Below are 14,896 nucleotides of genomic sequence, written 5' to 3' on the forward strand. Positions count from 1 at the left end.
TGATTTTCAACATTGTACCACAATATGAATTGAAGGAAAATTGTACACGCTACTTTACAAAAAAAAAATATTCCTAAAACTGGTCGTTTTCCTGTACATGTGAATACTTTCGGGGCCAATGCACCTTTTTTCAGCATTTTCTTCGTCTTTTTGTGACTTGAAAACTAAAACATAAGCGCTTATCTTCTCACCTTTGTGCTTATGGTACTTCTGAAACCAGTTCCTGCTAAACCTGAATGCTTGACCGAAGGGTAAACCCAAATTCTAGAGAGATTAAAAAAAATTCAGAAAATGAGCTCGTTCACATTTCTTATATTTTGAGAAACAGTATCTCTAAAGAACAAATAAAGTTTGAGCAACACCCTAATAAGTCTCCGGCAGAAATCACACAAAAATCTACAAACTTACAGAATAATAAATTGAAAGATGTCAAACCCTCTTTAATACCTTTTGATATAAGGGTTTCTGGTATTTCTCCCTCCCATTATTTTTTCAGCGTCGCAGATACAATTTTTCGCCAGAAAGCGCCAACCACGCGGACAAAATTATAGCGAATTCGCCTGAACTTATCCTTACCCATCAAACTACGGGTTTGAAACCATTACACAGCTCGCAACACAACTCGCATTTTTCCGTGCACAATGAAATATCTTGATTTGCATACCTACGAATCGTTTATCCTTCCTAGCATTATTTTTTCGAACAGTATCGACACAGTACATAGCAATCGCTTCTTATAACTAGTCTTCGCCCATTTCTTTACAAATTCTTATTCTAGAATACAATCATACATTGAATAAAACATTTTTGAGTTCCTCCTCGGATTTCATGAGATTCAGCGTTTCATCCTGCGAGATGAGAATGAAAGAACAATTAATCAATCATCGTAGCTCTTTACAACACAATCTAGAATTCGAGCAAATGCAGAGCTTAGATGAACATTTTAGGACAAGAAAACAGTGGGACAAGAGTCTTCAGACAACGGAGCATTTCTACCAAAGTTCTTACAAAGGTTGATAAGCTTTATGATGTATTTTTGAACTCTCCTACATGTACATCTCTGAGGACAATTAATGCTTCTCTCTGTTCGTCTTTTATAATTAAATTGACTTTGTCTTAAGGTACTTCATCCTTTGCTTCGATCAATAGTTTTCAACGTTTGGATAATAGGAGACCACGTTTGCATTTTGATTGTCAACTAGACGCTATTGAAGCGTTAACTCCAGCTTGCTCGGGGATTTGGTGTGTAACAAGTCGGCGATTTTATACGCAAAGTCGTAATAACTAGTGTGCGTAGCTATCGCCGGTTTCGTTGAAGGCACTTGAACAAGTTGCAAAGACGCAAGGGAAATGAAAACATAGCTCACAAGGTGATTGCGGGACAAAAATAAAAGTCAAATCAAAATGAAATCTGTAAAACATGAAAACATCGTAAATAAGTTGCCAAATATGTGTAAAATAATGCCAAAACAGACAAGCGAAATAATCTTGAAGAAAGATAGAATTCCTTAAAAAGGTCAAATCAAATGAAATCTTAAAACCTCAAAACATAGTAAACCAGTAGCCAAATATCTGTAACATATAGCCATAAGGCAGCCAAATGGGTACGCAAAAATCAACTCACGCGGCGCTACAAACATCCATCGTTGGGACTTTCATCATCTATTTTAAGACTTGGAAGCCTTTTTCTTTCACCGCAAGTCCTAATTATTGTAAAAACTGAACATCTGCTTTCATGTCAACTTCGCAATAGGAGTATAGAATTTGGCTAAGATCATCAACAGCTGAATACAAACATTTGTGGAGTTAAATTGACTATTTTCTCTCAGAAAGAAAAGATAATAATAATCACTTTACTTTCCAAGTTAGACCGCTAAGGAAATAGGAAATTATTAACTGGCTTGCAATATTTTTAGCTGAATGGCATTTCCAATTGAGTGCATGACTTCTTAAGCACATTTCCTCTTCTTTTGTAAGGTCTACACGGGTTTATTTTGATCAAGGAAGGAGTTAAAAGGAGGAAAAAACAACCAGATAATTCTAGCCCACGGCGACCAACACCATTTTGAATTATATTGAAAACTCTATGTACTCGGGCTAAAATTTCTGCCTTTGTACCACCCCCAAAATATTTGAGTAGAAGCCAATGACATGATATTGGGGCCAGAGCCAAACCAGATGAACCTAACAGGGGAGGCTCGCGAATCCAATCCTCAGTTTCCCACTTCCTTTCCTGGGAAGACAATGCAGATTTGGCGACCGTAAGAGAAGACGGCTTGCATTTTTAGGCTAAAGCCAGTTCCTGCGGAAGCTCGAATGATAAGGGACTTGTCAGAAATTAGCAGGGGGGGAGGGGGGTTGGGAATTTTAAATTTGGGTTCGGAAATTAGGTGACCCATCCCTACAATGGGAGTGAAATTTGCTAACCCTCCCCTTAAGCTTGGCCTAAAATATCATGACCCTCCCCCTCTTGTATAAATGATAAAATCTAGTTCTTGCAATACACCAGGGTGCGTCAGTATTATGAAAACTCAAAATATATTTCTAATCTGTTCTTTGTCATGCTACATACATACATTTTCGATGACAGCATTAAGAGTCCGACTGATCACTCGACTCTCCTATTTCTCCCAATACAAAGTCTTCATCACTAGAACAAGTGGGTAATGCCTCATCCCCTTAATCTACCTCACATTCATCATGATCATCCACCTCTTCCACACTGAGGGAGCATTGTTTGTCTGTTTTTGTGCCAAATAAAGAACTTCCTTTTTTTCTGTGGGTGAACTTCTACATGATCACGGGCATATATTTGCATGACCCTCCCCCTTTTAACTGCCCATTTTTCATGACCCCTCCCTTTTCTGAGGCTCAAAAAGTTGTGACCCCCCCTCTGTTTCCACCCCCCCTCCCCCCCCCTGCTAATTTCTGACAAGTCCCTAACTCGCTGGTCCGTGTCATGATGACACCTATAATTTTACAGCAATTAGAACGCTGCGTTCAAAGGAGTCCTCGCAAGGTCCTCGTTATCAAAGCCAGACCACTTGCAGACCTCTCGTCAGCTACTGTTGCTTACCCGCACGCAAAGAATCGCTCGTGCTGCAGCGCTAATAATTAAAGCTTCTTCCCAGGCTAAGGTCGTACAAATGACAACATGAAATCAAAGAATGTAGAAGTGACTAGACATTCCATTTGAAAGCACCTGTCATCTAGAGACGGTCGCTTTACCACCAGTTTGTTGATCGTTGCATTCATTGCAGCTTGTTACAGTCTTTCAAACTTTCCTCGGAGGCGTGAACCTTTTTATAAGTATAACGACTGGATTCGGAGTGTGAATATTTACAGATCACTATTCATTTTTCAGTCATTAACTTTTAAAAGTAGATAAATTCTAACACTCTCATACCTCGAGACAATGCCTCTTGAAAAAATGTTTCAAGGAAGCAAGGTTTAACTCTTCAAGGGCAGCATAGACTGTGTGATAATCAGGATCATCTGAGAAAATTCAAATTGACACATCTAATTACAAATTCCTTTAATACGCAATATATTACTTCTTCTCTTCCTCTTCTTTTCTTACCCACTTTCTCTGAACTACGAAATGGCTGGATTTAAAGTGTAATATTTCTTTCGGGCCTTTTCGAATTTCGTTGATTGAGCTATGCAAGCTAAATAACAGGTTTTCAATTTAATAGCTTATAACATTTAAAACATATGCTGCCTTTTAAGTGTGGATGAATTAGGTTTGGTGCCAACTTAAATTTTTAGTGGTTAAGGGTTAATTATAAGCATGGGACCTCGACTTTTTCTTTTGTTTCATCAAAACTTAAGGTAATGATGCATATCCAAAAAAACCTTTCTGTAGGGTACCTTAAAAAAACCTATACTCCTTTAGTAATATGTCTGCATTTGACATCTAACGTCCTTTCTAACAACTATCCTCTTGTACCTTCATTTTAGAAGTATATTTTGTCAGTTTGGTTTTAAGGGAGATACGCATTCATCTTTGGTCAAGTAGATTTTTTTGTTGTTGTTGCATGGGAGCCTTTGCAACTCAAGCCTGTGAAAACATTTCAATTCGGAAATATTCTTGTGACTTTTCCTATATGGTACCTTAGAAAGATTCATCACAGATTTAATACCATATCAAAAATATGATTAAAAGTTGCATCTATGCAATTAAAATGTGTCGGAATCTGGTTTTAAATGTATTTTTGGTTAAAGAAAGGTTTTCGCTTTGCAGACCGAAAATAACTTCAAACGCATAGTAACAACCGGCTAGAAAAAATTTAGCACTCTATACTTGCCGTGTATGACTCAATAAAAGCATGATAGCCACTTAGCTTACCTGAATCTGGATCCACCGGCTCCTGCAAATTAATCAAACCTCTAAATTATCGCGAACATGAATTTCCATCATGAATTCACTCTCTTCTCACATGACTTCAAGTTACATTCAGGTGCTTATCTTTGCTTAAGAGTGTGTCCACGAGAGCACCGGGCAGTCGTGCTACATGCCATTTCACCGATTTCAATGAAACTTTGCCAGTTTAAAGGGTCTGCCCCAAGACTCAAAAAGACAAACTGGTTTCTGTTTGGTGTTTTCCGAGGGGAGATAGACCACCCCCCCCCCCCCCGCTTTTTCTTGGTATTCACCGAGGAAATCGCTTCAAAATAGGTAAAATGTATGAAGCTCTTACTGCGATGGTATTTAACCAATTACTCTGAGGGTTTGCACACATATTTTTACATCCTTAGTTAATGTCCGCCGCAAGTATCAGTCAATTTGATTGGCGGCTTGTCAATCAACAGAGGCAAATATGCGACTGTGTTTTTAGACTTTTCGATTCATCCAAATATTTGACAACTTTGAGGTCAAATATCTCCCGTTGCCAGAAAGCTACCGTAAACACTAATCTTAATTACCCTTCATAACCCATTATTTTATCTCTAAAAGTCATCAAAAAAATCTTTGGGCACTACCGTATTTTTGTCTTGGCGGGATGCCTTTTAAAATCTGCGACTGTGACAAGTTTCTCTCAACTACACCTGTCACGCAATTCTCGCTCTAGACGGTCACTTGACTAAATAAACCTACATTTCCTGGCTCTTTATACAAGATGATTGATCAAGAAAGGTGAAAAATGTGAAAAACTTTCGAGAATTTTGTAGGAATCGAAAATTTCACGTTTAGAGAGATGTATGTAAGCGAAAAAAGGAAGAGAAAATTGTAACGTTTCTTTCTTCAATCGTTTATTACTCTGGAAATTTGCTAAAATCAGCAGATATGGCTTTTGTACGGCACAAAACATTCATTACTCTATAATTTGATCGTTTATTATCATCACTGCTCATTTTAGGAGATTTTAAAGTCACATGCTGCGTGTTGTTTGATATTACTACAAGTTCCAGTGTGCTACAACTCCGGCTTTTACAGACAAGAAATTCTGCGCTGTCGCTTTAGAGCAAATATCAATAGTTCTATCAGACTAAAAACTGTGCATCTATCCCGAAAATAAAATTAAAATAGTGTTGTCGTTGTAACTTACCGCCATCGAACATTTCCATGTAGAACTCCGCTAAGCTAACATCTGTTGCGTGACCCGAAGACTCTCTGTTGGAATTATTCAAGCGCGTTGTTCATGCTGTCTGCTAGATAACAATTTCAGAATAATCTGCAGATCTCTATGATTACTTGCCTGCTTCGATCGCAAAATATCTGCATATTTTTTCAAGCATCCTATAACTACATATAAATCTACATCTCTTTAGATCGAGTGTTGCCGGTGTTTAATTGCGTGACTTGTAAAATTTTATCAAGAATGAGCCAGCAGTAATTTGACCAGCAGGCATCTTGCAAATTTCCCTTGATGAAATCCCACGACATGGTCAGTTGTTTTCGTGAGCAAAGACAATAAATATGAAAGAAAAGTGAGATGCAAATGTCCTTTTTCATTTTTTTTTTTTTTTTTTTTTTTTAGCTTAATAGCAACTGTACCATCTCCTGCAGTCTTCGTAGGTACTTGCCTTACTAGTTTCCTCCCCTGTCCAGCACACGTCTAAGAGATCATTCTTTGCTTTCTGAGAAAAAGGAGCTGTTTTTTGTGTTTTCCAAAGAGCCTGAATCTCACACCAAGTTGTGCACGATATTTGAGATATATCGTGAAATCGCGGCCTTCGTAATCTCCATATAAGCCAATAAGCGCTTGAATAAGCTTCTTCTCGGACAAAACGCAAGTTTGGGATACATCGACATCTCTCAAATGTTTTTTTTAAGCTTTATACCAACGAATTTAGAGGTATGAGCTGTTGCCGTCCCTGGCCAGCGCGAGAAAAATAACATTTGGTTCTACAGTTAGTTGCAAATGAACAAGACAACTGCACCATCTTGACTCTATCAATGCGAGTGTTAGGTTAAATTGAGGGCTTTTTAGACACTCGATTTCTTACATGGCATCACTATGAAGACGTAATACAACTGATACACCTACACTACATGGGATTAACAATGTCTGTTGCGCTGTTGCGGGAAGGAGGAAAATATTACCGGAAGTGTAATCTCTTTAAGAGACGTTTCAGAGATGCCTATCTTCGGCTGTCACAAAAAATTGACACCCACCTAAATTTACTAAGAAAAATGAACATATCAACTCCTTGTTAAAAAAATTGGAATTCATTTGACCGATATGCCGGTTGTTTCAATTTTGCTTTTTCCTCTTGCTGCTATAAAACAGTTCATAATTTGACCAATGAATAAAATGTTTTGAAATACCGTTCGGAATTTGCCTTTTTTTCTGCGTGCAAATCAAGGGTCGACAAAGTTTTTAAAACATTTGACAAGAATTTCATGGGGTTCACAATTTTCGTCGGCCGGAGTCAAGACGCGTCAAGCTAAGCGACATCACCCTTCAGTAAAATAATTTTCCAAAGAATAAATGCGGCGAGTGTAAGGAAAAGCACTTTTTTTCATTACTGTGACCAAAGCCCGATGATGTACCTAAATTGGTACTTACTGTGACTTATTATGACAAGGTGAGCTTAATTTTTCTGTCGAGGTCGACGTGATTTCACATTAAAAGCGTTTTTGACGGGTGTCCCAGCGGATTTTGACCCCCCTAGATTTGGACCCTTTTTAACCCTAACCCCTAGGAGATCATTCTTTGCTTTCTGAGAAAAAGCGGCTGTTTTTTGTGTTTTCCAAACCCCCCTAGATTTGGACCCTTTTTTACCCTAACCCCCCAGTCCAAATCTGCGAGCGGATATGGACCCACTCCGCGGATTTGGACCCCCCAACAAAACTGAGTGAAAACATCATCCTTAACGTTCCAGTGCGCTCTAAATTATCTTTAATGCATACGAACTGGCATCCTGTAGGATGTTTCTTTTGACCAAGGGAAAATGGGCAAGAATTTAGTTTAATGTCTGAAGAGGAGTCGTATTGAACCCCTCAACAACACGCAATGTCTCTAGTTTACAGGCTGTCTTAGAACGTTTCATTATATGGATTTGCCATCTGCGGGTAGAGGGCTACAAGCGAATTTCGCAGGCGTAATTGCCTTTGATTTCTCAACTGATGTTGTCGCAAACACAGTTTTTGGGAGTCACGAACAAAAAAACTTATCAGAACCTAGTGTCATGTTCTAATGGAAATAAATAGCAAATAAAAGCACATTCTCTTGAGAAATAAAGTTATAAATAACGGGGTTCTCTGAAACAAATAGTGATAGAAAAGGATTTCAGTTCTGGTCAATATTGACTTTTCATAGCCTACTTCCAAATCTGAGGGAACGCGCTGAGGGAATAAAAAAACATAAATGTGTGATAATGCAAGGAAGAGAATAAAAATACAAATAAAGAAAAAGGAGAAAACATAGGAACCCGTGTTGCAGCATGCAGATATCTTTTGAGCCAGACCTACACACCTAAGCCTGACACCACCCAAAGAAACCCGAAAGAGTGCTGTTTATGAACTGGCTCGCACGTGCACGTAGGAAAGGCCATGACATAAAATATATGGACATGACAGGCGAAAATAATAGCAAATGCAGATGATATTTGCAGTCCAAAGACAGGAAAATAAGATAACAGAAGGATTAAGAACTTTCTAGAAGTGTCTTGAAAAAAAAAAAAAGATAAACAACTTTTACTTCTCATGAAAGGTCACGCGGTCACGCTACAAATACTATTTCTATACGTGGAATTTCTTGATGGTGGAAAGTGGAAAAAACATTTTCCAGTCTTATTTTCTGGAAACATGGCGCTGTTAATGAATTTATGGGGCTATTGATATTTCCTATCAAATAAGGGGGGCAGAGTTTCCCATCATCCACGGTATGGAAAAGCCGAAGTTGTTAAGCTTTGTTACACTCGGGAACTTGTACGTCAACAAGCAGGCGACATGTGACTTTAAAATCTCCTCTCCTGTTACAGTTTCCTTATTGTAAACTGTGTGATAATGATAATAGACGATCAAATTATAGGCTAATGAACATTTTGTGCCGTACAAAAGCCATATCTACTGATTTTAGCAAACCTCCAGAGTAATAAACGACTGAAGAAAGAAACGTTACAATTTTCTCTTCCTTTTTTCGCCTACATGCATCTCTCTAAACGTGAAATTTTCGATTCCTACAAAATTCTCGAAAGTTTTTCACATTTTCACCTTTCTCGATCAATCATCTTGTATAAAGAGCTAGGAAATGTAGGTTTATTTAGTCAAGTGACCGTCTAGAGCAAGAATTGCGTGACAGGTGTAGTTGAGAGAAACTTGTCACAGTCGCAGATTTTAAAAGGCATCCCGCCAAGACAAAAATACGGTAGTGCCCAAAGATTTTTTTGATGACTTTTAGAGATAAAATAATGGGTTATGAAGGGTAATTAAGATTAGTGTTGTAGCTTTCTGGTAACGGGAGATATTTGACCTCAAAGTTGTCAAATATTTGGATGAATCGAAAAGTCTAAAAACACAGTCGCATATTTGCCTCTGTTGATTGACAAGCCGTCAATCAAATTGACTGATACTTGCGGCGGACATTAACTAGGGATGTAAAAATATGTGTGCAAACCCTCAGAGTAATTGGTTAAATACCATCGCAGTAAGAACTTCATACATTTTACCTATTTTGAAGCAATTTCCTCGGTGAAAACCAAGAAAAAGCGGGGGGGGGGGGGGTGGTCTATCTTCCCCCGGAAAACACCAAAACAGAAACCAGTTTGTCTTTTTGAGTTTTGGGGCAGACCCTTTAAACTGGCAAAGTTTCATTGAAATCATGGACACGCTCTAAAATACATGTGTATAATCATTAAATGGATGGTGTTAGAGGCGCTAAGGAGTGTTGCGTGATGTCACGTTCGTTTGTTTTACCCTTAGAATCACGTGCGTACATACTTAAACTTGTGTGTGAAGCCTTGTCCAAGATCGTCACACGAAGACAAAATATTTGTATCCGGTGCCCTCTCCTTTATTAATTAGACAAAGAATACTACATGGGCGCGTGTAGATATGGAATCTCTTCGAGTTTAATTTAACTCGATAACGAGTGAGAGGTTGAGTTTACATGTGAAGAAAAATTTCATATCTACAAGCAACCATGTATCATTTTGTTTATCACATAAAAACAATAGCCCTTTACTGACAAGAAAAGTCGACTTTATTAATAAATGAAAATGAAAGGATCGACAATCCAAATGAAAATTGTAAAGGGCGTTGGCGCACTCAAGATGAAAACATGCGTTAAATCACTACAAAAACAAACAATGGGCCTAATTTTCAATATACAAAATTCTCAGTTATTGAATTGGTTCTTACCGACGGAAGAAATCTTTCAGGTAATACATACACGGCCAAAAACCGGCCTGTGGCAAATCTCTTAGTTTTGATTTTCGTTTTCAGCCGCGAGAAATGTCATTACCAAAGCCACTGAATACGTAACTTTCGGTTTTTTTTTTTTTTTTTTTCGTATTTTGGTTTTATTCCTCCTCTAGAAAAGGTTGAACGTCAATGTCAGTAAGCGATACGGATTCTTCACTGTTCTAGAGGCCATAATCCGAAAAAATTCCGACAATCGACCGTGGATTAAGATTGTAGGAAGCTTTGCCGTTCATTCTTCAACCTGACCAAGTGGCAGCTGATTGGCGATATCAAACACACGTAGAAAAATTTCGTATTTTTTCAAGTGTATTGTTGGCTGAAAATCCTTGTATAACTCCGTAGTTTTTATGGTAAATTCCTTTAAATATTTGATATGTTAATCGTTGATATTGGTAACCAACATTTGGTCCTTCAAACTGGAGGAATCGTTCTCCCGAAGTAGAAATTCTTGGAAGGTTAAAATTCAGCCGCGTGCTGAAAATACACGCACACACTCAAAAAGTTCAAAAGGATGGAGAATCTTGAGAAACAAGTAAGATAGACGGACGTTTAAATTACGTCCCGCGAAATATTTGAACGACTTAGCCGTCGAATTGTCCCTGGAAGCCCTGAAGAAATGAAAAATTGTAGAAGGGTTGAAAGACATCGAAAGGCGACGGGATTAATTGGTGGAATTATAGGAGCATCCCTAAATTTTCGGGCGACAGGATGATATATCTGACGTAGTGGGTAGCGTTTTTAAGTTGCGTTGATGAAACTTCTTTGTCCCTACATTTTAAAATGCTACGGCTGGAGAGTTGCGTGGAAGGCAAGGGGGCAGAAACGCTGAAAGGATTACGGAACTCAGAGGCGGCTGGCGAAGCAACAAGAGCAAGATTGAATCGAAAATACGGAGGAAATAAACGACAGATTCAGAGATTGACGGGTATAGATAGGGGGCATCACCGCCGTGTACTTCACCAGAAGAAAAGTTCGCCAGATGTCATGAAGGAGAGCTCTGACGTACCTCATGTCGATAAGAATGAGTCCAGTATGTATGAAAAATTAAAAGAACATGAGAAGCGAGGAAATTCCCTCCACACCTTTCCGGTTATCCTGAAACATGAGGCCAAGCGCTAGCACGTCAATTACTTTTAGATGAAGGAAGTGATAGGACTTTAGTCAATGAAGATGTGGTGGAAGAATTAGGTATACGTATGGAAGCTCTGAAAGAAAAAGTGACCATTAAAATTGCAAATGATCAAAAGAGCAGATCTGATGTCAACTACCGCGGAGATTGGATTGGAGAGTTTAGACCGGGTCAAGTGGACTCTACTATTGTCGCGAAGACATCGCACAGTGTCTGTGGATGAAGGAAACCTACCAACTGGCTTCAATAAAGAGATCAGATAGCAATGAAGGAGGACTTGACGACCGGATGAAACAATTCTGAAGCCTGAAGGCTACTTGCATCACGTCCCAAGTAGATCGACAGCTGACCTCAGACGGGAAGCTAGCCTTTAACAAATTCAAAGAATCTATAGGATTTACTGGAGAGAGATACGAAGTTGTTGCGTTGTGGAAAAGTGACAGACTACATTTGCCATCAAACTGGCCCATGACTAAAGGCGTCTTAGCTTAGTTGAAAAGAAGTCTAAACAGGATGAGGAGCTTGCTTAGGCGTATCAATCAGTGATTGGAAATCACGTAAGGAAAGAATACATTCGAGAAGTCCCTGAGGAGGAGCCTAAACCCTCGTCAGAATGGTTTCTTCCACATTTCTCAATTGTTCGTCCAGAGAAATCTACGAATAAGTTCGGATCGTGTTCGACGGTTCCGCACAGCAAGACGGAAAGAGTTTGAAGAGCGAATCGTTACTAGGTCCTAAATTACAAAGTGACATTGTAGACATTTTAATGAAGTTCAATGAGGAATAATTTGCCTTGGTTGGTTATTTTACTCAAATGCACCATCAACTAATTCTCAGACCAGTTGTCAGGCCACTACAAAGATCTCTTTATAGGAACTTGGACAGGGATGACAAGCCCAAGTTGTGCCAATTCTAAAGGTTTATCTTGGGAGGATTTTCTTGCCCTTTTGCTTCCTATGCTTAGCAAAAGGTGCAGAACTAAATCTAGAGACGTGCCCATTGGCAGGTAAAGTAGTTTTACTCACGGTAGACGAGGCTAAAGAAACAAGGAGGCAGCTGACTGAATAAGACGACAAGGCAGGATGCAACATTCGAAGAGGGTATCGAACGATTGCTGACATAAAGGAGAAAGACAGGTTTTGAGAGTTAACTGTCCTTGAACTTGTGAAAATCCTGAAGTTTTTGAAAGAGCCAAGTAGTGAAGTTGAGCATCCATGCATGGATGGATCACCAAGGTGGGTAAAGCGAATTCCAATGATGACAATGCTAGAGAGGAAGAAGGTTGGCGGGTAAATCCAACAAGATATTTCAAATGGTATTGGGTGAAATCTAAAGGAGAACTGGAGCTTGGTTTGTCTCTAGTAAGAGTGAAACCCTGAGGGCAATGATTATAGAAGATTTGTAGAAGACTAGCTGATCAAAGATTGACAGGCACACATACGCCGTTGGAGCTTCAAGATGCTGGAGAAGCTATTATTCCGAAAGCGAAAACTAAGATGGATGCCCTGAAAATAAAGAAACAGATGCAGAGAAGTACATAGGCTTTATTAAGTCCAGTATTGGTTAAGATGACTCCAAAGAAAAAAATGAGCGATCAATTTTTTAAAAAATATTTCCTCAAATGTTCCTTACCAATGGCCGTTTCGAAGAAATACAATAAAAAGATAGGTCACTGTGCTTGTTTAAGAGATATAATGGGCCAAACTAACCGCATTTAGGCCTGTATTGGCACTAATCACGCGCGTCATTTCATGTCTTTCATCGGTTCATGGCACATATTCCAGTAGCCAAAAGTAAGGGCTTTAAAAGCAACACTTTAAAAAAAAACTTGATAGGTAGAACGTCGAGTGTATTTTGATATATTATTTGTGGTTTCTCCCTACAGAGAACATTCACGAGGTAGATGTTGTTGCAGTCATTGATCTTGACGCTAAGAGACGAAAAGGTAAAATGGGACGAATCCTGTAAAAGTATCCGGGCCCTGATGGGCCCGTGCGCGTGGTCGGTGTGCGAGTCAAGGACAAGGTTATAAAGCGACCAATTATTAGAATCTTTCCGCTCGAGATTTAAGACACTGAAGGACATATTTAAAAAAAAAAGGAACAGTTTTGATTGATCAATTTCTACTTCAAGTTTTTTTTAAGGAGAGTTGCATGTGAAGTTCGAATTACGGCCCTCCCCCCCCCCCCCAAAAAAAAAATAAGAAAAAAAAAACCGCATTCTTGAGTATTGGGCTACATCACGCCACGTTTTGTTTGTTTTCGTTTATTAGAATCACCTGCGTACATACTACCAGAACTGTGGACTCGCGATTGTATGTGAAGCGTTGTTGAAGATCATCATTTGGGGGCGAAAGATTTGTTTCCGGTGATCTGTCCTTTTTTAATTACAGTCCTTTAAGACATTGACTTGGAAATCGTTGATATTTGGAACAAGCTATTTTTAAACTGTTAGTGAATGACATGGGAAATTAGTTCACTGGAGTCAGTGACTCCTTTCTGAAAAGTAAATGTACGAATGCTCAGCATGAACACGCACAACGACCTATGTGAAAAAGATAAATTACAACCGTTTCCGTTTGGGTTAAAACTGAAGTTTTCAGCACGTAAAATGCTCTTTATGATCATAGTTAGTAGAGGAGACTACTAACTATGTTATGATTTTAGAAAAATTACTCTTTGTCAATATGTGTCATTGAATAAATTAGCGTCTTCTGTGTCGGGTGCAGGGACAAATTTGCATACGTGTGATATTTGCCAAGACAAAGGCGCAACCTCTTTTCTATCTACAAATGTATTAAATATTTTGCATTGTATTTTCTCGTCTGTAAGAAAGCCCCCTCGTCAGTTCTGAATTTTGAATATCGATAAACTCGGGCATGAGAACGAAAAATTTTAGTCCTAACGTCCAACTGGTTAAATTATGATGAGAATGAGATGACTTGGCCAAGGTTGATTTTGTCTCATCACTGCATGTATGATTATTGAATTACATGATAGAGCCGGTTTATTTTCAATTTCAATTTCGGACTATAGAATTGTAGGATATTGAAATCCTTGTTATGCAACAATCGTCGGGAATCGTGGAATGAGACAACTGATCCCTGGAAAGTGCAGAAATAATTATTTGGGTGTTACGAATTACTAGTCAGTTAATTCCTTTAGTTTATATAACGGAAGCAAATCTTGTTGTGTGACAAACACGGATACGAACGATGGTTAAACTTTTCGTTCTCACCGTTCACACATTCATTTTCTTTTTGAGAAAAATACCTGAGATTTGAGACTTCGATATATTGTTGAGACAAAAGAAATTTAGACATTACTGAACGATTGAGTAAAAATCCCTTTGTATGGGGTCGACTGATGGAGGTCAATTTTTCGATTTCGATGGAGGAAGTAGTTCGATCATTGAGAGGCTGCTATAATAGGAAGAGTATTGAATTATACACCGTCTTTGTTCTCGATTTCTCCATCTACGCTCCGCTACATCATTTTGACGTGCTTAAGCTATCAAAAAAGTTACTCGTTAAAATGATAGCTGATGTGTGTATTGTGAAGTTATCAGCCCGCGGCCAATCTCATTGTGTTATGCATTGTCTTGTCGTAAACTTACCATTTCAATGAAAAATCTCCCTTACTTTCCACAAATTATGTTTTCCCGTTGATATCGTGTCAGCCTGGTGTAACGACGTATCTTGCTCCTTTTCACACAATCCAGCGACTTTCTTCGCAAAGCAACTCAGTACACTATGAGCAAACCCGCATAGGTTACGAACCCTTGACTGTCTCAACCTGTAAATAAAGTTTGAGAAAGACCTTCTCATTGGCTCCTCAGTACATGACCACTGCACAGTTACCATAGAAGGAAGTTGGGGAGTATCTAAGCAATATGAA

General features: G+C 38.8%; 1 protein-coding gene across 2 annotated transcripts in view; it reads right to left on the minus strand.

Moving 5' to 3' along the window:
• Positions 1 to 14,745, minus strand: part of LOC131782409 (sterile alpha motif domain-containing protein 9-like) — a 31,140-nt gene extending 16,395 nt beyond the window's left edge. The window contains exons 1-5 of one of the 2 annotated variants that reach the window (XM_066160964.1): positions 14,616 to 14,745; positions 4,349 to 4,370; positions 3,407 to 3,495; positions 792 to 848; positions 192 to 264 (exon numbers count right to left, since the gene is read on the minus strand). In XM_066160964.1, the coding sequence (XP_066017061.1) occupies positions 192 to 264; positions 792 to 848; positions 3,407 to 3,495; positions 4,349 to 4,370; positions 14,616 to 14,618 (244 nt within the window). In that variant the 5' untranslated portion in view covers positions 14,619 to 14,745. The remainder of the gene's footprint in view (positions 1 to 191; positions 265 to 791; positions 849 to 3,406; positions 3,496 to 4,348; positions 4,371 to 14,615) is intronic. The other variant, XM_066160965.1, reaches the window with a different exon arrangement.
• Positions 14,746 to 14,896: the final 151 nt, after the last annotated feature.

Source organism: Pocillopora verrucosa, chromosome 14 (genome assembly GCF_036669915.1).
Source record: "Pocillopora verrucosa isolate sample1 chromosome 14, ASM3666991v2, whole genome shotgun sequence".
Classification (NCBI taxonomy): Eukaryota; Metazoa; Cnidaria; class Anthozoa; order Scleractinia; family Pocilloporidae; genus Pocillopora; species Pocillopora verrucosa.